The following is a 21947-nucleotide window of genomic DNA, read 5'->3' as shown; positions in this document are numbered from 1 at the left end:
TCCTGGTTAGAACAAGCTAAAGCAGCGGAATTTTGGGAGCTGGCTGATATGTACACTTACAGGCATGGAATAAGCGTTATAGAGATAGAGTTTATAAGCTCGTATTGTTTCAGCCATATCCCTATTCCGGCGGTTGTTCATACTTATCCTATTTTAAGTATCTTGGAGTGAAAAGCTCAACGGGTACTGTATAAGCACGGTCTATTCCCTCCTGTGACATCCTTTTCATTCCTAAAAGAGGAAAGACTGACACCGAGAGTCAATAGGGTGTCTCTTGGATGAACAGATAAGGATTGACGATATCCATTGTACACATATCTCACCTAACGTGGCCCTGTCTTCGCCCACAAGCTGTCACCTCCCAAAGTATTATATATGTATCTTGTCAGCGCCTTCTCATTCGAATGTCTCAATTGCTTAGTCGATGTTGTGTTTCATCTTTCCTCCGCTAAACTATAAGTATAGAAACCCCTAAAGTTTTCTGATTATCTAGACCGACATAGCACTTGCGCCCCTTTTCACTCACCATAGACTCGTCATACAGATGCCTATCTATCAGAAGGTCTGTCTCGGGCGCACTAGTGTACAGATAGTTGTGTCTTGTTCTTGTAGTTGAATATAACGCACCTAGAACGCAGCATGCCGCACGCTTGGGGCTGTGTGCTCATCAAGACACCGAAGCAGGGCAACGTGAAGTCGTAGTGGAACAGGTACGCCAAATGCATATGGATGCACTGACTGGAGCGTCTGGGCTCGGAAACCACCCAGAAGCTATATTGTTTCGAATCTTTTTTGTCAGGAGATCCCGGCCTTGAAAATATAAACAGCAGGTGGTATCTGGCGGTTTGAATGACAAGAGCATAGTTGATGTTTCGAAACAGTTCTTACATTCGAGGCCCTTTGCACTGAATATTCTAGTACACTACAATAATGAACTAGAGGCCGCTCTCTCAGTCCACCAAGAGCCGAATGACTCGTGTACATCACTGTCGGGTGTACCTAAGGCGCGACCGAGGTGCTAGTCCGGAGTCAGGATACCACCACGATGCCCGCTTTCCCTGATTCTTTTGGAGGCGCGTGGTAACTTTCGGGAACCTCAGCCGCTGACGATGTCGCATTCTGTCCATTCTACTTGTCTTAAAAGTAACATAGACGGCAATATTACATATAGCACCAGACTAACAAAATGCGCTCGCTGGACGGACCAGACCCTGGCATCCGGAGAGGCTCATGAGATATCGACGATCTCCTCAGATATTGGGCATCGGATGACCGGGCGAACGGGCGATCGACTCGGCAGATGCCTCCGTATCCGGGCCACTCAGAGCAGCAGGCGAGCAGGCGGCGGCAGCCCATGATGTGCGACGTGGAACTAGTATGAGATCTAAGCCTTGGGCTAGGCTTTGAGCATCAATACTTTAGCCGCCCGCCAGTGGTAGCAAGCCCTGTGTCGCGGTAGCAGCAGCAGGTAGCGCCGCTACAGTGGCAGGTGGGGGATCTACATCGGAGGTGAGTTTACGTAAGAAGCCACCCGAAGAGAATGACGTGCCGAGATTGAGACTTGGTCATGGTTCGTCTATTGCCCTGGGAGCCTGGCAGATATCTACAGAGATGTTCAGGCCAAGTTGTGCAGCTGAAGCTTGGCAAACCGTTGGTTGAAAGACTTGGCAGACTGGAACCCCTACCTCACGGTACAATGGCTGACGCTCAAGGTACCTTAGGTTTGGAGACTGACCTCAACTCAAGTTGCGCAACCAGAGGGCAATGGAACCTTAGGTAGCATCACTTCAGATAGAACAAAGGTTAATCAAACCCATCAAGGTGTGCCAAGATGTTACTTCACATGTCTGCATCGTTGCTTGTTGCGCGTTACATGCAGTTCGCAGGCTGGTAGTACTGGTGCATCCATCATCGAGTAAGTAGGGCAATTGAAGATCAAGGCCAAACAAATCACAGGGAAGAGATGAACCCCGTTTCAATTGATGGGCACACGAGCCGGGGACTCCTATCCTACGGCGCAATATCAATATTCACACATCAATGTTGTTTGTTTGTTTCTATCAACACTACGACTAGTAGTATGTATTGTGCAGGTTGTTGAGACAATTATCAGATAAATATTCACTTCGCGTCTCACTTGCTGCTTGAGCTCGACAAACTCTAAAGGCCGCGGGTTGAGGCCGCCATGGAGCAGGCCATCGACAACAGACACACAGCCAATTTCCTTGGAGCCACTAGCAGCGTTCTTGCATTGCACTGCATGCACCGCAGGTGGTCTTCTCGCCGAGAACACGAGTTCTGTCGCAAAGTTGACCAAAGTTGACCAGCATAACCAGGCGACGTGCTCCCTGGTAGCCGATCGAAGCCACGGCACCAGGAGCTGGGTCTGCCTTATATATATTAATTGTGGCCATTGGGTTGTATTCCTTATATTCTAGAAAAGCAGACAAGAAGTGGATGGGTTCGTGGGCGACGGGATTTGGCATTTGGGCTCCTTCAGGGTTATGCAGGTGCATGAGGCTGGCTCGTGCGTGGCGTTCTAAGACTCCAAGAGATGACTGGCAAGGGTGGGAGCGGGCCACTGGGGGGCCACTGGGGGGTTGACAGCGGGGCCTATCCTCTGGTACTTGGGCGTGGTACGTGGGAGTGCCTACTTTTTTAGACATTCAATGTGCAGCAAGCCTGGCGCAAGCCACTTTAGCGCTGGATCTTGCCCAGAGGGTGATTTCATTTATGCCGAAGCGACAGGTGAATGACTGCTCCTTGATGGATTCCATGCGCCTCGAAATCTCCCCCCTGCTTCCCTTTCCTCAATCCCCATCGTGAAGGAAGCCTATCGTCGCCCCAATCCCTCCCCATCATCTTTGGTATTGATCACATCGATCATATCTGGATTATATCATACACCTGCTGCCGACCGACCTTGCCCGGCTACTGCATAATCAACCAACTGCTATTCGCTGCTGGCTTGATTCGACCGCCACTCTACGCTCACTTTCTTTTTTTTTCTTCGATTCTCGTTCTGTTCACACGCAGGGCAACGTCGCGCACTCTGACCGAACGCCAAAAGCAACTTTCACTCGCCGGCTTTGTTACAGTCACAGTCACGCTTGTTTGCTTCCAACTATTCTCACTGCTTCATTCTATACCGCTCTTCCAGATCTATTCGCCAGATCCTTTCTTCTTCTCGCCTCTAAACTCGGTCAAGATGCCTGCTCTTTGTGGTGGTTCGAAGACGGTCCAGCGCAAGCTGGTGCTTCTGTATGTTCTCCCTCCTGCGGCCCCAATGCTCCCCGCGACATGCCCTCGGCGACAATCCCTCGCGTACCGCCTTCTCGGTCAACATGGGCACGCGATATCTTCCACCAATCCCCAACACCTGCCGGCTTCAAGATTGCTAACAATTGGTTCCTTGCGAAAGTGGCGATGGTGCAAGCGGAAAGACATCATTACTCAACGTCTTTACGAGAGGCTATTTCCCGACTGTCTACGAGCCTACTGTTTTCGAGAACTACGTACACGGTATGTCGCAAATGATATGAACAATGCCTTGGCAGAAGAGGGCACTGGGAAAGAAAGCCAATACGCGCAATGATGGAACCGTTGCTGACTGGTGGGTGTCCAGATATCTTCGTTGACAGTGTCCATATTGAACTGTCGCTATGGGACACAGCCGGACAGGAAGAATTCGACAGACTGCGCAGTCTCTCCTACGATAACACAGATGTGGTAGTACTCTGCTTCAGTGTCGACAGCAAAGACTCCCTGGAAAACGTTGAGAGCAAATGGGTTGGAGAGATCCAAGAGAACTGCCCCGGAGTCAAGCTGGTTCTGGTGGCTCTGAAGTGCGACTTGCGCGAAAACAACGAAGACGAAGACGAGCCTGCAGCCGGAGCTGCCGACGGTGCACAACGGGAGAAGAAGCCGATGATCGACTACAACCAAGGCCTGGAGGTGGCTCGACGGATTAAAGCCATGCGATACCTGGAGTGCTCGGCGATGAAGAACCGGGGCGTGAATGAAGCATTCACAGAAGCTGCGCGAGTAGCACTCAGCGTGAAGCCCAGCGGCGAAAAGGATTCCAAGTGTGTCATCATGTAGGCATCGCCAAGACATGCGAGTCTGGTGTAGAAGTCCCTCATTCACGACTGGCAACAGACGGGCCTGAAAGCCAAGGTGATTGGTAGGGACATGGGGCAGCGGACCATGTGTATATGGACAAGTTGTGTCACCACTAGCACAGTGGCGTTTTGTCTGTCGGGGTTTCTTCTTTCTATTTTGTTTTGCTGCGCGAGCGTTTTTGCCCTATACAACTTTCCGGAAAGGATGGCCTCTTTTTCGTCTGTACATATATCCACTTGGCCTTGCACATATGCATTTCCACGCAAAGTACCATTCTTTTGTAATAGAGGGCGAGATGGGGGCCGAAAAGGAGAGAGCAAGCGGTCATACAAGTGTTCCTTTTGCCCCCTCTTTTCACTCTTGTTCACTTTCTCCCCGTTATTGCGTTTTGGGGCACCACTTGTCACTGAAGTGAAGAGCCGGCGAGCGATCAAACCGAGCAGGTCTGATGCTTCTCATTTGTTCTATATCGAGGATTTTGTGTTTGGGGGAAAGGGGCCCTTCCCCTTAGGCGACTGGTACGACTGTTGGTCGGAGAAAAGGGCGAGGTCTACAGATACTGAATGCGACAAATTACAAACAACCTTGTCTTTTTAAGTGGTACGAGTGTCGGGTGTTCGGATTGAATTCGGGATGTATCAATGACACCCGATTTTGACTTCCACTCATGTCTCGCGTCCGCCTGTGCCTCGAAGAAATTGATCAGTTTGATATTGTCTCATCCGGGCTGTATCTGTCAGATTCCTGTTTTCAAAGACGGATTTCGCATTGCTCAGGTAACAACTGTCCTGTCCAACGCCCGGGCCCACCCTGGGGTTGAACGGAAAATCAGATTCACTAATAATGGGACGTAAGTAGGTAGCGCGCCTAACATTGGTAAAGCAGAGCAGATCTTACAAGATGGAGCGGCCAGCTTTTTGTGTCCCAATGCTCGCAAGCTTCAGTCGAGGCTCCACAGTATTACCTGTATGCCCAGGGAAATCTGCTACTCGTGTCTCTTCCTTGCAGTCTTGCACGATGCAAAAGCTGGAAAGAGAACCCCCCGCATTACTCCATATTCAGTCGAAACAAGCATAGCCTCGCAGCCAATGTTGGTAACATATAACTTGTCATATATGATTGATCTGTTGGAGCAGGAGGTGGACATGGTCTGGTTTCTATCGACATTCGTGTGTCCCACATGCATGGATGTGCTTACTTCCTACTCATCTTGCATTCTTCGTTGACTCAAGTGATTGCAATTAGGTAAGTACACAGGCAGCACGGAGCTTCATATTCGTCCTACTTCTGGGAAATCATTGATTGGGAGAGTTTCAGGCTTTTCGTGCCCAAGCCCTTGAGCATAGAGATTACCTGTGACGCCATCCAATTTTCCTCTGGGTCTCGTTGCCGGTTCTATCACGTTCATCAAATGACCCAAGATTGGCGAAAGTGTTACACCTGATTGGCTGTAGAACTAGAGCCACATGTAGAATTTGGGGCTTGCTCGACCCACCACCCACTGTAGCCTGGAGAGCCGCCAGCTAGGAAAATGGTCTTGGTAGGTAGCCGTATATAATTCTTAACAAAACGAGATATTCTCAGCGAAGTAGCTTCACAAAAGCTAGCCAGTTTTCAGCATTGAGAACATCCCACCGTCTTCGGACACCAAACAACTTCGCTTTTTGCCATCAAGAACGATGACATGTGAAGTTTTGCCTGGGCCGGCCTTCACGGGAGGGTGACGGCCGTGTAGCAAGCAGATCGTCCTGTCCCCCGTGACTCTACCACATGGCTCAATGGAAGTAATCATGGCATTTCATATGGAAACCGGGTAGCAGTATAGTTCCCGTGTTCGAATCTACAATAAAGCCGTGTCTGTCTTTTTTTTCGGTTGGGTTTACACACTGTCCTTGCACGGTTGGGTGTAGCGTGTGTTTGGGGCCATGGCCATTTAGTATCCCTGGCTTGCCCCTCAAGAAAGATGACAAGTGCCTAGGAGTTGATTGCCTATTCAAACATACAACATGCAATTGTATTATTATCACCTTCGGTATGCATTGAGATCCAGGCCTTGCAAGTCTTGCGCTGCCTTGGTAGTTTTTAAGTGTACAAGATATGATGCAGATATGTTTTGCTCAGGGGTGCTTGGCCATGAAGCCGTCGGGTGGCAGAGGGAGATTTGCGACAACTCCAACTCCGTACTTTGGCGCAATCGAAGCCTCCATGCTAGGAAGTTAGGTAACCGAATGACTGACATGAGCATATCCGTATGCTACCTGTCAACTTTCCTTCTTCTCTTTTCTTTTTTCTGCTGCACACTGTACGTTGGCTGCAGGATATGACGACGGTCTTTGTCCCCAAATGGCTCGCCGTGTGTGGGTCGCTCTAGGCAGAGAGCTGCTGGTTGTTTGTTAGCCCAGCCACTAAGGTTAGCCCTCAAAAATCAAAAGGGGGGAAGGAAGGGTTCGGCGAGTGACTCAAAGGGGAGGTTACCAAGTGAAGGTACCGACAGCAAACAGAACTTTGGATCGGCGTAACGTCAATCGGTGAGGTCATTTTTCTGTTTGACATGCTGCATCGACATTGATCAACGTATTAATATGTTTGGTTCTCTTCTTTTTTTTTCTCAGCCAACTAACTGTTGCTCGTCCTACACTTGCTCGACCGCCTGATAAGTCCAGTAGCTCGCTCACTCTGGTTACGTGCGTACAGGCAGATCTGGCCAAGATATCTCTCACATCCGAAGCCATATCTTGCTTCCGCTGTCCGACTATCATTTCAGGTTGCCGGTCATCCCAGCGACCTACAGACCATGGAATCCGAGCCGCAGAAGGAGGCTTGGTTCCTCCAATACACATTCCCCATCACCTTCCCCTCTCATCCTGCTTTGACTCTTTCTGATACGAAATTCAATGGCTTCCTTGAGAGAGACTTGGGACAACAGATCAGTCATTCTGCCCCTGCAAAGCCTGCAGACAAGAAGGAGACCGAGTCTGAGTCTTTCACCCTCCTAACTCCACCATCAATCACTGCAGAGCTGCGGGGTGCCACCGAGAGCTTGAGCCTTGACGATGGTCCAGCTAATGCTACCGTGACGAAGCCAGATGGAGATGAGGCACCTACTCAACCCTTCATGAAGGGCCTCCTGTCCCATGAGGCAGACACCAGAAAGCAGCAGGAGCAGCTACAGCTACAGGAGCAAGCAGACAGCGAAAACCTCATGCGCACCGAGAACAACGATATAGCATTCCGCTCCACCAAGGAACCCCTTCTTGACCTATTCGCGGAGCTGGAAGAAGTCATCTCTGGCCCTCGTCTGTACGAGTTGCTCAACATGTCATGGCAGAAAGATCCTCTGATGACACTCAAGATCATTTACAACGCCCGATCGATACATCTCGGAAAGGCTTCGCGAACCACGTTCTACCGTTGTGCGGGTTGGTTGGCTCAATATCATCCCTCTACCCTGGTTGCCAACCTACGCTGGCTAAGTCGACCTGTAATCATGAAGAAGGTCGAGAAGCCAGAAGGGGAGGGCGATGACGTTGTCATGGTGGAGCCTGAGCACGGCAAAGATGACCAAGACGCCTCGGCCTTCGATGTCAAGAATGGCGTCTCCCACGGCTACTGGAAAGACCTGTTGAATATCCTTGCTCTGTCTGTGAATGAGCAGCTGACTGTCCTGGCCAATCCCAAGGATATCCTGAACGTTACACGGGAAAAGCATGAACAAGGCCGGAAGAAGCATGTAGATGCAGCCGAGGCCAAAACGAAGCGACATGAAGTTCGACATGAGCGTCATGAACGTGCCACTGCCTCCTTCAACGAGAAACCAGTCCATCGAGCTCTGCACATGGCCATTGCCCGACTGTTTTCCGAACAATTGAAGTCTGACTTGGCTTTGCTTCGTGGCGATGATGCCAAAGCGAAAAGACGCATCTCCTTGTGTGCAAAATGGGCGCCTTCCCATGATCGATTCCACGACAAACATACCTTTATCGTCTCTACCATCGCGGAGCTGATGCACCCCGAACATATCTTGCAAGGGATGGGCCGCGAAATTTGCCTCCGCCATGCTCGAGAGGCCTACCGCAAGGATATTTCTGCTCTCCGCGGCCACCTTGATATCGTCGAGCGTCACCTCAGTGCCAAGACACTGGACAAGATCAAATACGATCGCGTGCCATCGATTGCGATGAACAACTACGCTGGGATCTTTGCCGAAAAGGATACGGAGCATTTCGAGACGTACATCAACAAGGTAGCAGAAGGGAAGGCCAAGATCAGTGGGGCGACCCTGCTGCCTTCTACCCTGATCAAAGCAGTACGTGAGAGCGGCCACACTACTCGCGCCTCCGGTAAGAGTGTCAAGGAAGCTGTCGAGGCTAAGATGGCTGAACTCAATGGCAAAGTCGTCGATGGCCAGTGGAAAAGCTTGGTGCAGCGTATCAAGGACTCGGGAAACCTCGAGTCCAGTATGGCTGTTTGTGATGTCTCTGGCTCCATGTCGAGTCCAGTTTTCGCCGACCGAACATGTCCAATGGACAGTTCCATTGGTCTCTCCCTGCTGTTGGCCGAAGTTACAGCGCCCCCATTCGGTGGGACCTTTATCACATTCTCTGAGAGTCCCACCGTGGAGCAGGTAGACTTGACTAAGACTCTGCGTGAGAAATATGCAGACATGTCTAGAGCGCCTTGGGGAGGAAGTACCAACTTCGTGGCAGTGTTCGAGGACCTCGTCCTGCCCATGGCCCTACGCAACAACCTGAAGCCAGAGGATATGGTAAAACGAATTTTTGTCTTCAGTGACATGCAGTTCAACCAAGCCGAGAGTGGCTATGATTACTATCGTGGCACCCGCAGTACTGACAGTCCTTGCTGGGGCACGTCGTATGAGCGGATCAAGAAGAAGTTCTCGGATGCTGGGTACGAGATGCCTGAGCTGGTATTTTGGAACCTAGCCGGAGGTCGCGCCGGCTATCATGGTGGATGGGACGAACCCGACGAATTGGGCGATCCCACTGCGCCCAAGCCGGTCACGGCGGACCAGGAGGGTACCGCGATCGTGAGCGGGTACTCCCAGGGCATGCTCAAGGTGTTCCTGGATAACGGTTCGTTTGACGACGCTGAAGAGGAGGAAGAACCTGTGCCCGAGACCACCACCGACGAGGACGGAATCGAGGTTGTCGAGGCCAAACGCCCAAGCAAGAAGCAGAAGATGGACCCCATGACCACCTTGAAGAGAGCAATCGGCCACAAGGCCTATGAGATGCTCAAGGTCATTGATTGATAGATGAATGTGTTTGAGCAGGTGGGAGGGAGTAAGCGATGAGGACTCAGCGGTTATGGGAATGGCGCATGTGACGAGTAGATACCCCCCTGAAATTGCCAATGATTTGGTTTTAGTGATGATATGCCCTAGTTGGCTTAATGAGAATGATTAACCCAGCAGTCATCAGAAGTCCAATGTTTTGATTTTATGATGCGTTCCGTGCCCTTCAGCTTCGCAAAACTTGGCAAATCGCATTGGATTGCTCTGGATCTTGGGCTCAGACCACAACACATATATGTGCATTCATCTACCAAAATATCTCATCTACATGGTTCGCTAGATGGACGAGCGTAGAATTAAAACTATGTCCGATTTGCAGAAGCGATATCCCGGTGCCACCCAGAACATATCCCAATCAAGCATTAGCAACAGTCTGCGTGAACGAAGCCACGCTCACAGAGCCGCCCAATGCCTTGGTAGCGTACTATATAACAAGACCCAGTCAGTTAGTCGGTCGATTTCATCGGGGCCAATGAAAAGACGAAAGGGAGTCCTATCAGAGAACAAGAAGAGAATTAGAATTACTCACGTTGAAGATGGCCCATCGGTAGCCGATGAAGTAGGTCCAGTTGTTGTTCAGGGTGAGCCCGCTACCGAGCTGCTTGAACGAGGTGCCGTCGGTGCTGTAGCTGAACTGCCCGACGCGGGTGCCGCCGGGGCGGATGTCGACAGTGCCGCGCAGCCAGATCTTGCCCTTGACGGCGGCGGCGGTGGCCGAGGTGGTGCCCGTGCTAGCCGTGTTCCAGTTGCTGTCGAGGTTGATGCCGTTGACCATGGCGACGGTGAAGGTGCCGCCGTCGTTGCGGACGCCGACCCAGCCCGTCTGGTCGCGGAAGAGGGAGAGCCCCGCGCGGTCGCCGTCGGCCATGTTGGCCGTGTCGAGGACGATGGTGGCCGTCGAGACGGGGCCACGGATGCGCCGCGTCAGCGTGTTGCGGGCCTGGTACAGGTCGTTGGTCACGGTCGCGGTGCGCAGGATGAGCCCGTTGTTGACGCTGTAGCGGTTCGTGTCCGGGTTGTGGTTCCACTCCCATGGCGCGCCGAGGGCGGTGCCGTTGAACGAGTCGGTCCCGATGGACGAGGCGACAGGTTTGGCGGGCAGTGGTATCGGGTAGCTCGTACCCCAGGCACCGTTCGATGTGACCAGAGATGGGAAGCCGTCCGAGCCCCATGTCACGGGAGCCAGGACGGGGATACGGCCTCCAGGGTATGCATCCTCGAAGGCCATGTAGTACCAGTCGCCGTTGGGAGTGTCGACCAGTCCACCTTGATGGGGGTTGCCGCCGCCGCTGACAGGAGGTCGGACTGCGTTGGCGAGGACTTTGATGCTGTAACCGCTTTGGGGCTTGCTCGACTTCAACGTCCACTCCTGGTTGGCGGGGTGTGTCACTAAAACGTAGTACTGCCCGTTGCGCTTGTACATGCGGCTTCCTTCAAGGGTAGACTGGCCACCGCTGTTGCCATCGTAGATCTGCTGGTCGCTGGTAATGGACAGGCCATCGGAGGCCAACTTGGCGACCCGGAGTAGCGTGTTGCCGTAAGCCACATACATGGAGTCATCGTCATCGATAAACAGGCCGACATCGTAGAGGCAGGTGTTCATGGTACCCGCAAGCGACCACGGCCCGGTGACGTCCGGGGCGGTATAGACGTAAGTCTTTCCGAACTCGATGCAGCCGATCCAGTACCATTTCTTGTTGCTGGGCCGGTATCTCATAGTCGAGGCCCATATGCCCTTGACGTAGGCGCGAGTGTTGCCCGCCAAGTCGTACTTGGAGCCCCAGTCCAGTTTGGGCACAGAGTGACCAACGTACTCCCAGTTAACGAGATCGTAGGAACGAAGAATGGGAGCCCCTGGTGAGTAAGCCATGGTCGATGCCGAGTAGTAGAATGCATCGCCCACACGGGAAATGCTGTGCTCTGTTAGATTTGCAACTCAACATCTCATGTAGAGTCCCACCTCTTTTACTAGAGGATAACGTCCTGGCACTGCAACATTGCGAACATTGACTTACTCTAGATCAGCAAGGTCATCCCATAGAACCGGGTTGTTGAAGGATCCGGTGGCAGCTGGTGTCCTCACAGTTGACGTAGTAGCCCCTCCTCCGGCAGTCGTAGATGGAGATGGCGCAGGGTTACCACCACCGCCACCACCGCTGCATGGAAGGCATTGCGAGTACCTAGAAGACATCAGATCAACACATGCTCCTGTCGACTCAAGGTGCGAACGAGGCTCGATGTCGTTTCCCTATACTTACCATTCATTGGAAACCTGGCAGCAAGATCCCGACACGCAAGTGGTGTCGCCTCCCCAACCGCTACCGCCACCTTGATAGATGTCAATACTTGGTCTTGCCGAACTCGACGGTATTTGGCGCCTGGTGTTGGCTTACATTGGCCGTACAGGGGCGCTGCAGCAAAAACGGCTTGGGCGAAGCTGGCCGCCAGTACGATTACGGTCTTGTGGGAGACCATCATGGAACAACTCGAGCGCAGATACTCAAGTCAAGTCCCATGCCGTCAACAACGACGGGGGCTGGGTTCCTTACATACTCGCATATAATCGAATGTTTATTCAATGTTTCCTTATTACTGTCGGTCCCCGCGGGGGCAGGCCTGGGCTCTGTGTTTATTGGTGGGTATAGCCAGAGATGGGCAAACGCATTACTTGTTGGGGCATAGTTGGGGCATGGTATGCAGGGCGAACTGGCATATTCCTCATGGCTACAGGCCAATGCTACCTAGCCTCGGGACTTAAAGAGGTGCATTGCAAGCACAGGACACGAACTGGATCTCCATGTCCACGCGCACCAATGGCATAGTTCCCACGACAGAACTCGTATAAACCAGTAGGGCCTTGCGTAGGGCGGCGGAGAATTTGGGTCGCTACCAGAATTGAGACATCCCAGAAGGCTATGGCTCCTCTGATGATCATGGTGACCGGAGCGGAGGGCATGTCGTTCGACATCCGAATGCTTCATGGCCACAAGATAGTCCAGATCAGGCCTGGAGCGCGGGGCTCCGAGATTGGCGATCGGGGTTTGGGGACTAAGAAACGCCTGTTCGTGGGAAAACAGGCCAAAACGGAGGCCCAGGGGACCGAGGTGGAGAATATTGCTACGAAGCCAGGCCGACGTGGTATTTGCCATGGCACACTGTTACGTCCCTGAATTTCAGGCACGAGAAGTGCTGCATGAATTGGCTGTTGGCATTTGCTTTTGTTGTGCCGAGTAAAGAGGGTACCTATGTAGAGTACATACGTCACTTTGGCAGGCGGGGCCTGGACCTACCTGTTTCCCAATCCCGACATCCATTGATCCCATCCCTCATACGTTGGACACTCGCATTCTACAAAACCCGTCCCACGACTCTACCAGTTGCCGCATTGCTATTATTTCTCGATATTACGGCACAAAAGTTGAGGTTGCCATCATATGCTCTGACGGCGCATATCCACTGGCTGAGTGGTGCAGTGATTCAGTGGACGCCGAGGTCGAGAGCGTCGCCCACCACGATGATAATCTACAGCAAGCACATTCTCATACAAACCGCGAACCCGACGCCGACCATACCACCAACAACGGACGGTTGGCTTAGTTCCAGTTTTGCGCAAAACATTCCAGAGCGCTTCAGTCTATAATATAGGTTCCCATTCGTCGCCGATCCTCAACAAATAATCACTGGTTTGGTGGTGTAGTTGGTTATCACGTCAGTCTAACACACTGAAGGTCCTGGGATCGAGCCCCAGCCGAATCATGAGTTTCTCTTTTTGCCAATTTTCTACATTGAATTGCATTTGTATTGTTTTCTTTTGGCTTCAAAGATCTCAGAAGTAAGTAGAACAATGTCGATTGACGTAGCCCACGCCTGTCTTGGCACATTTGGCTACTGGACGCCTCTATTCGGCAATGGCAACGAATAGAAATAATAATGCGTGGCTATTGGATGCTAGAAAGCAAGGGCATCTCTACAGAGCCAGAGCTTTTGGGGGTACGTCAACCATTTTCTTTGCTCTCGATTCACGGCAGGTATTTGTTTGGTTCACTGCATGAACCTGACTAGGCAACAAGAGAAATGAAGGAGCAAAGTAATCACATATGAAGCTGGAACAAGTGTGGCGAGTTTCATGTGAGTGAGGCAAGAAATCATCAGATCAAGTGGTACCTCATTAAGTCAAACCCCAGAATATGTCGTCTCCCGTTGAGTTAAGCCCGTCTATGGGACACCATCCAACCACTTGACTGTAAATACTCCAGCGTCTTAAGCTGAGAGACATCGTTCAATATCAAATTGTGCCAGGAAATAGAATTAACCAACCCCATTCCAATGTCCTTGGTGGCAAGTGAGATCCTCAGATCTCACCATCATGCTCATCCTTGGCAACATCCATGGTCTCGGTGGTCTCCTCCTTGACCTCTTCCTTGACCTCATCGTTGACCTCACCGTTGGCCTCGCCGTTGTTGAGCTTGGTCTTCTTCATGGGAGTCTCGAGACCGTTGGTGGCGTTGCTGCCCTTGCGCTTCTTGGTGGGCGTCTCGACCTCGTCGTCAGAAGCATCGTCATCGATGTCCTTGGGGGCGGCCTTCTTCTTGCGGGCACTGGTGGTCTTGGCGGATCTAGCAGCAGAGGCGGGGGCGGAAGCGCCAGCGGAGTTATCGCCCTCGGCGGCCTTGAACCAGCCGAACTTCTCACAGGCGGAACGGAAGCTGTCGCGGGCGGACTTGCCATTCTTGTGGCCGGTGGTGAGGGCCAGCGCGTTCCAGTCGATGTTGGGCTTGGCGCCGGCAGGGCAGAACTTGAAGACGGCGTCGACGAGCTTCCAGTTCACACCCGAGATGCCAGCAGTGCTGGCGTCACCATTCTCTGCGTTCTTCTTGGGAGGCATATTGGTTGATGGTGTAGGTGAAGTGATTGGTGTTGGGTGTTTGGGTGTTATGCAAGATGCGTGTGGTTTGAGGCAAAGCGATGCCGAGTGTTGGGTGATGGGAGTTGTGAGGATTGTGTTTTGTCTGGAGTGGAAATGGTATGCCCAAGAACAAAAATATGAATGATGGATGGTGTCTGGGGGGAGGATGTTTTGTGGTTGCTGGTTGAGCGTTGATTGCCCTGCCTAAAACTTCACTTGGGCAGGTCACACGCCTAATTCACTGTTCAATAGAGCGTCCTGCAGTGATTGTTGTGTGCACCTCTTATCAGGTGAGTGAAAAGGTGATTTGATTGTCACTCTGGCGACACACGACTTTTGGCACACCAGCATTCAAGATAATGTCTTCCCTTTCCACTTGACTCCCTTGTTCATCGTACTTGGCAAGCATTGTTTATAAACTGGCGAGAGCAAGGATACAACTTTCGTTGTATGCGGCCCGACAGTGCTCACTTCTCTAGATTCCTGCTCTAGGGACTTGCAATTTCCGTCATGTTGGCATCAAATATTTCCATTGCCCTTTCTACTTGTTGGAATATGTGTCATGTTGGTGACACTTCTGCGTTTTTGTATTTTTTTTTTCCAGCAAGGATAACCAATTTCTAATACAGCTTCATACAACTCCACGATATCTCCGGGAATGCTGTCTGTCTGAGTAGTAGTTCAGGACGTCGGCGCTGCTCGTGAGAACCAGCAACTCAACAAAAGCTTCCATATCATCCTGTATTGAATAAGTTTTTGGACTCCCTGTCTTCTGATGGATACTTTCTTATACCTTGATTGCAGCAGGTGATTATTTTGATATCAGATATAGATTGATTTCATCGGCACATGAGTTTGCGGCTCTTGCGTTTCCCCCACTGGACAATATTCCTTGGCCCACGATATGAAACAACGGCACAGACTCACTTCTATCTAACACTTGAGATAGTAACTATTTCCTACCAAAATTGATAAAAGCATAGATAGGAGAACCGAAAAAATGACTGGCTGGATAAGATTGAACATAAAATGAGTGCCATCTGCTGGGTATCTAAGTACTCGAGTCAAATTCAAAGCATCAATCTATTTCTCCTATTGAAATGGAAGCTCATGGAAGAAAGCTTTGTTGTATAAAATATTAGGTGGGCTATGACATGTGTTCATATTATCACTAGGAACTATCTGAAAGGACCATTATCATGAACATTGATTCCAAGAATAGATTCTTTGTGTGCCGAGTAGTCCCATATCCCCGTCAGTCTGGACATCAAGACATTGATCACTTCGGGGGAGATAGGAGCAGATTGAAGCCATGCAGGCACTTCCGCTCAACATCATGTTTACTGGGTATCCAACTACACTTGGCCAAGCACCGAGACCGTCAACGTAGCCGTGGAGCACAGAGGCTGGTGGAAAGTAAGCAGCGTACCCCTTACCAAACTCGTAGACTCAGGGAGCACCCGTATGTTGGAATGGGAGATCCAAAGAAATATTGAAACGTTAGAAAGCACGTGAGAATAGTATTGCTTACTAATAAAGATGCAGGCAGCCTTTGATGAATGATGCGAGAACATCTACCGTATCGTGTGTATTTCTTCGAGCACCCCACGATTGACTCCGAAAGGGCTTCCATCACCCAGCAGAATCAGTATTGCTACTCAAAGATATCCAATCCCATATTGTTTCTGGCTGTGGTCTAGATTGCTATGATTTGTGCTATGTGTCCAAGATCTAGAGGGTAGAGCTTTTGAAGGGCCAAGGCAACTCCAAGCGCTGCCTTCAGCATATGCCTGAGACAGGTCGGCCGGTTCCTCATGATGCGTATTGACTGTAAATGCCTCGTCTCGACAGACTGGCTTCACTATGGTATCTTTCTATGCGGAGTGAGTACAATGCCAGATCTTACTGCCCTGCGGAGCTGGGGATTGCGGGCATGGCTTTCGGCTTTACAGGATGGCCAATGCAAGAGTCTAGCTGAAGCTTCCACCTTGCGAAACTATTATGACACGACGATAGACATTGCGCACACATCATATGCAAGAAAGAAAACACCGAGCGATCCAACTTGGACCGTGATAGCATGACCGTGAGCAAAATCCATGATCGTGATCGTTGGGCATCCTAGCGCGTCGGCGTCAGAAGCTGAAAGCTACCGGTGTTGGCAACAAGCGGGCGGATTGGCATCCGTTTTAACACAAGGCAGCTTGGAAATCAACAAAAATACAGGCTGATCGTTGCTGGGCGGGATGGATCGTAGTAATAACAAGCGAAAAGCAAAGCAATGACGATTGCCACCAGTCCACGTAGCCGGATACGGTACAAGAGCGAACGCTACTACCCCGCGCGCGCCAGCAATCAGGGTCTTTTTTGGACGCGGGCTATCTACATTAGGTACGAAGGCGGATTAGCTAGTCGCTAGCTTGGGGCGTGCCTGAGATCTTAGCCTGTATCGTCCATGCAATGTCTTGCCTTGACCTCTACCAAGCCCGATGCAGACATCTAGTTAATCAATCGCCCCGGGCGCGGATCACCCGAGCATAGTCTAGGCAGTAATAAACAAGCAGCGTAATCAATACCTTTAAAAAAGCAGTTCATGCGGTCGATAGCGTGGGATTGGCCCTACACGCCTAGGCCAGCTTCGGCAGTGCTGTCTCAGCTGGAGTTGCTGCAGGCAGGTACGGTAAGGCCTTGATCAGGCTGATAGGCGGTGAAAAGAAACGGCAGCGTGGCACAGCGACATGCAGCATGAGATCATGAATCATCTCGGCTTGGTTTTCGTCTTTCCTTTTTTGCTTCCAAATTTCCTTCCAGAAGATATTTGATGCACGATAGTGGGGTAGGTGGTGTCTTTGATTTCGATTTTCCATGCAGGTGGTTAGGAGAAAAGGAAGTTTTACCAGCCAGTCAGCCGCTGGAGACGCAGGGATACCGGGGGTAACAGGGAACGCCAGCAAAGCGCCTGTACGTGCTGAGCCTGCTGCCTGTGTCCCTGTGGCTTGTAGGAGGGCATGCAGCTGCTGGCTGCTGTCCAAAATTGTTCCTAATTTTATGATTACGACAATTGGATCTAGAAGCTTGGACAGCCGCCCCAGAACTCTGTCCTTTTGCTAATTTGGGGGACCCCTCTCTTAAGTACAGACTAATCGCGTCAGCACCAGCAACGGCGCTGGGTGCCGGGGGGTTGCTGAACAGGAACTTTGGACTTTTGGTTGAGTGACGAGTCTGAGCAGGAAGCAAAATCACAGGAACGGGAGACACTCTGGTTGAGCTAAGAAGAGGTGCAGTAACAAACGAGTGGGGGCTGTTTTGGCTCGGCAAGCAACCGACCTGACTGGTCACATGCCATGCCCCTTCAGGTTGGAGTCCATGTCCTTGACACTGCTATCTTCCACCACCACTTGCTCTGGCAGGGTGGCTCTGGCAACCTCTCCGGTCACCAACCCCTCTCCGGCTGCCACCCATGCATTTTATCTCTTCACCCTTGCCCTATATAACCCCCTATTATCTACCGGGCCTGTCAGCGCACTGTCAGCCTCAATGGCAGCTGATGTCTTTCTGCCCCGGAAATATACACACTGTTGGTCGGCGGGGGTTCTCCGCCAGCCATCTTGTCCATGGCTGGGGGTCAATAAACAACAACAGAAGAAGGAAGAAAACGAGGAAGAAGCAAAACCTTCCAAATCTACTCAGCCATGCATCTTCCAAGCCAGCCAGGTTACTAGGCAGGTAGGTAAGTACCTACTGTAGGTGAAGAAGCAGAAAAAGAGGGGGGCGAAGAGAAAACCCAGCAGCACGGTTGCATTCTCTCCATCTTTTTGACATCGCAAGTCTGCTTGGCCAGTCCCACAGCGTATTTTTCCTTCTTTGTCGGCTGCGCCGCTCAGGCGGTAGTTCGTTGCGCTAGCCACACGATGCCGCATTGAGCCTGCCAATCTCCCGGGATACCTTCAGTCCAAATGGGCGCGTGCTCTATTAATGTAGCATCGTCGCGCATCAAGGGTTTATGACCACACTCTCTTTGCCGTCTGTGTTTATGCCCTGCCGATCCGCCCGGTTGTCGAGTTAGGAAGAGCGAGGTTGCTGTTTGGCGCACTCGACCACCCAAAGACTGCTTTTTTTCTTATACCTGCCATAGGCCTTTTCATCCTTCACCAAAGCGTAGGATACAGGAAGAGACGACCAAGGGAGGCCAAGACTCCAGCTTCCTCCAGAGCCGTTGTTAGGCCCGACCATTTCGATATCTCACCCTGGTCGTTCGTATTTAACATTGGTTCGGCGCGGACCTCACTCCGAATTACCATCTCTCGACAACCTGCCGCGACTTGCAGATCACCAAGCCGTGTGGCCAACCAAAACCAGCTGTCACATCTCTCTTCCCAAGTGGCCAATCCTTCACCTGAACCTCTGAAACGAGCCCAGGATTCCCATATCAGGGGAAGGGGATATCTGGATGCTATTATAAGCCTCTACTGCTTATGACGTTGGGTTGGGGGACCGCAATTACGATCGACATGGTTCTCTAGTATCAACATCGGACCCTTGCCTGCCCTCTCCTCAACCGACCTAGTCGCGATTCGAGATCCATTTTCCATTCTGGTTTTTGCTTCTTGAATTCTCCGTCCCGCCCCCAGATCTTTTTTTACTCTTTACTATCCAATCCAAAGAGGCTGGCCTTCGGAGAGGAGACAGCTGACCGACTTGCTCACTCGCCCTTCCTACAAAAACACTCATTTAATGCTTAATCAAGGCCTGTACTGTCGACGTGCACGCCTATAACCTGGTCATCGTCCTTTGCCCCATTTCAGCTATCATGGTCTCGTTCTTTGGGCTGAAGCTCGGTGGCGATAAGAAAAAGTGCGATCTCCAATGCTACTGATGCTTGCTCACTTCGATTCTGACTAACATCTTCCAGGAAATCTGGTCAGAACAACGACCACCGCGACTCACAGTCCAGAAAGAAGATCGACCAGAGCACACTGGATAACGACCAATTCTTTGGGAATGATTTGACGCGCCCTGGGACATACGAGGCGAGCATATACTCAACAAATGTGCGGCCTGGTTCGTCCTACTCACTCCATAGACGGAAAAAGTCTGCTGGCCAGAAGTCTGTTTATACAAATGAGCCTCATAACCTTGCCACCCTTGCCTACCACGATCTGGGATCACGTCCGGCCACTTCATATGCACCCTTCTCCAAACCGACGGCCGGCTTCAACTCACCATGGAACGGCTCTTTTGCGGACCTGGCAGCTCCCCCGGCACTTGGGTCAGGGTCACGGAGGCCAAGCGTTTCATCAGTTAAATCGGCGAGACAAAAGGCCTGGGTGAACCCTCTGGATATCCATTTTGGCAGGCGCGACTCGTCTGCTTCGGCCATTGTCCAGCCCACTCAAGGACTTCGTCCGTCACCATTGGCAAAGAGAGAGACCCTTGCCGCCCCGCCGTTACCTACAGCACCGGCCCTGCCTGCCCGGAGCCCCTTGAGGAGGAACCCCCCTTCCCCGCCTCGGTCCATCAACCGGAATATCAGAACGACACAGGAATTGGACTCCTGCTTCAGCATCGAAAAATTCGCTGAAACCAGTGCAGGAGATGAGCGGCCACCGAGTCCAGCCTCCAACAGGAATGCCACAAAAGCCAACGAGGCCCGACCAGTATTTCCAGGTGCCTTTGGGTCTAATTCACTCCCATCACCTCCTCTCTCAATATCTCGTACCAGTGATGATGCTTCACGCTCGTCGGCGGGTACTTGGGCCGAGCCTGTAATCCAGAATGTTCACGCGAAACGGGATAGGGCGACGGTTGGGGCGTCAAGGCAGCGCAGTCTCAAGATGAAGGTTGAGAGCCCCGCAATGACTGATGGCTCATTGCCGCCTCAGCGTCCCAAGACATCGGGTGGTTATGAGTCTAGGCAGACGAATCGACGACCGGCAGCACTCAATCTTGATTTGCCGCATCAGTCTTTCGAGGTAGCACCGCATAGTCCTACATTTGGTCTGACGCAGCCCCGTGTGTATCCCGGACGAGCAACTGGACCGCCAGTGTCTGCTGCCATCACCGCTCTGACTCGATCATCGAGGTCAAATAGCAAAGACTTCCACCGCCAAAGCCGTCACCAATATACCCACTCGGCTGTGCGGGCTTCCTACAGCAGCTCCGTTTACGAGTCGCCACCCCAGTCACCAGAAAGCCCGGTGATTCCCCTCAGCGGGCCCCTTGCCAGCCCACGACCAGCGCTGCCCTCGGCCAAGCTACCTCGCCAGCCTAGCGAGGTGTCCGAATACGAGTGTGATCTTCCGGATTGGTCTGCGCTGGCAGAAGACGCTCCACACAGGAACTGGCCGCTATCGTCGGGCAGTGCGTCGCAGAGGCCTCCTCAGCTACCGGATGCTCGTTCCGATTCGCCATTCGGCATCCCATCTTTCAGCCGACCGTGGACCGGGGCCAACGCGAGGCCCGGCACGCCGGTCAAGACGACGGAAATCACGATCACTACGAGCTTACGGACGGAATCACCCCCTAAAACTGCACCGCTCTACGGCTTACGAAACCCGGCCATTGTGGGCGACGATTTCGGCACTGGGTTCATCTAGAAGAACCCCCACATTATGCTTGAATGATTGGGCCCCCTGAAGGCTAGACAACGGCCTCCCCTCATCTTATTTTATATTTAATATCTTTTCATATCGTCACAATACTAACGGCCGTACATACGGAAGATTCGAATGCCAGGGAGGGACATGCATTTCGGTGTTGATTGGGTTGGTCACATACATCTCTCTTCGGTTATACGCTACAAAGCGGCTGCATCTTGATACCTATTTCCCTTTTACTGTTGGTCCCGCCTAGAGGGAAATGTCTTTTTTGTCAACGAATTAGCGAGTTGGTGGATACCTCAACCTTCCCGAGGATCATTACTTTATGGATTTAATGCTACAGATGCATATATTATATAGATATAGCTCCCACTCACCCATGGAGACGAAGAATGCAACATTCCAAACTCCTATCTATCATTTTGCCTCCCTGCCTACATGTACTACTGTGTGCCTTGATCCATTGAAGAGGAGTCAGTCCATCGCACCACCTGACGCGGTACCCGCACTGAAACTCATCAAAGACTATTACTGACGGCACTTGCCGCAATTGCCAATGACGACCAGCCGACAGCCGAAGTCAAACATGGTCCCGACCCAGGTAAATTTCCCGTAGGACAGAATTTCCAAGGCTTTTGGCCCTAATAAGACCGTTAAAGAAGACGACATTCCTTGGCCAGTGGCCATGTCCCATCCATCGCGTTATGAGCTGGGGGGTGTGGTGGTCGTTGGCTCCTCCTTTACTATCATTAGTAGTCATTCGTAGCCGACCCCCCACAGCTCCACAGCACAAACACAACCGACGACCCTTTTTCCCCTTCCTCTTCGTCTCCCCGTGGACGGGCGACGGACTGTATTCTCCGTCTCCCAGGCACAAATCCGGTCACCAGGTTATTCCGAGCTGTACGTAAGCGATTACACGTATATAACATTAGAAGGGCAGCGTCGGAGAATTCATGAGGCGCAAGGGAGAGGACACGGGGCGATGAATAACCAAAGAGAGGCA

The 21947-nt window shown here is 51.6% G+C and overlaps 5 protein-coding genes across 5 annotated transcripts; 3 read left to right on the top strand and 2 right to left on the bottom strand.

The window, feature by feature from the left end:
* Positions 1–3208: 3208 nt before the first annotated feature.
* Positions 3209–4101, top strand: PG985_012217 (GTP-binding protein RHO3; the record flags this gene model as incomplete). Its single annotated transcript, XM_066831984.1, has 3 exons — positions 3209–3261; positions 3422–3522; positions 3626–4101. 3 exons carry the CDS (start codon positions 3209–3211, stop codon positions 4099–4101), a joined length of 630 nt encoding a protein of 209 aa, XP_066680034.1.
* A 2815-nt stretch (positions 4102–6916) lies between these two features.
* PG985_012216 (uncharacterized protein) lies at positions 6917–9394 on the top strand (the record flags this gene model as incomplete). Its single annotated transcript, XM_066831983.1, has 1 exon — positions 6917–9394. The coding sequence occupies one exon, from the start codon at positions 6917–6919 to the stop codon at positions 9392–9394; it is 2478 nt and encodes an 825-aa protein (XP_066680033.1).
* A 397-nt stretch (positions 9395–9791) lies between these two features.
* PG985_012215 (uncharacterized protein) lies at positions 9792–11306 on the bottom strand (the record flags this gene model as incomplete). Its single annotated transcript, XM_066831982.1, has 2 exons — positions 9792–9860; positions 9966–11306. 2 exons carry the CDS (start codon positions 11304–11306, stop codon positions 9792–9794), a joined length of 1410 nt encoding a protein of 469 aa, XP_066680032.1.
* A 2481-nt stretch (positions 11307–13787) lies between these two features.
* PG985_012214 (uncharacterized protein) lies at positions 13788–14321 on the bottom strand (the record flags this gene model as incomplete). The annotated part of the gene is made up of 1 exon (XM_066831981.1): positions 13788–14321. The coding sequence occupies one exon, from the start codon at positions 14319–14321 to the stop codon at positions 13788–13790; it is 534 nt and encodes a 177-aa protein (XP_066680031.1).
* Positions 14322–19152: 4831 nt separating this feature from the next.
* PG985_012213 (uncharacterized protein) lies at positions 19153–20938 on the top strand (the record flags this gene model as incomplete). Its single annotated transcript, XM_066831980.1, has 2 exons — positions 19153–19196; positions 19255–20938. The coding sequence occupies 2 exons, from the start codon at positions 19153–19155 to the stop codon at positions 20936–20938; spliced, it is 1728 nt and encodes a 575-aa protein (XP_066680030.1).
* Positions 20939–21947: the final 1009 nt, after the last annotated feature.

Source organism: Apiospora marii (assembly GCF_038362585.1).
Source record: "Apiospora marii strain CBS 49790 chromosome Unknown utg000009l_segment0_segment0, whole genome shotgun sequence".
NCBI classification, from domain to species: domain Eukaryota; kingdom Fungi; phylum Ascomycota; class Sordariomycetes; order Amphisphaeriales; family Apiosporaceae; genus Apiospora; species Apiospora marii.
The sequence above is the reverse complement of the archived record's forward strand: the minus strand, read 5'-3'. Positions and strand labels throughout refer to the sequence as shown.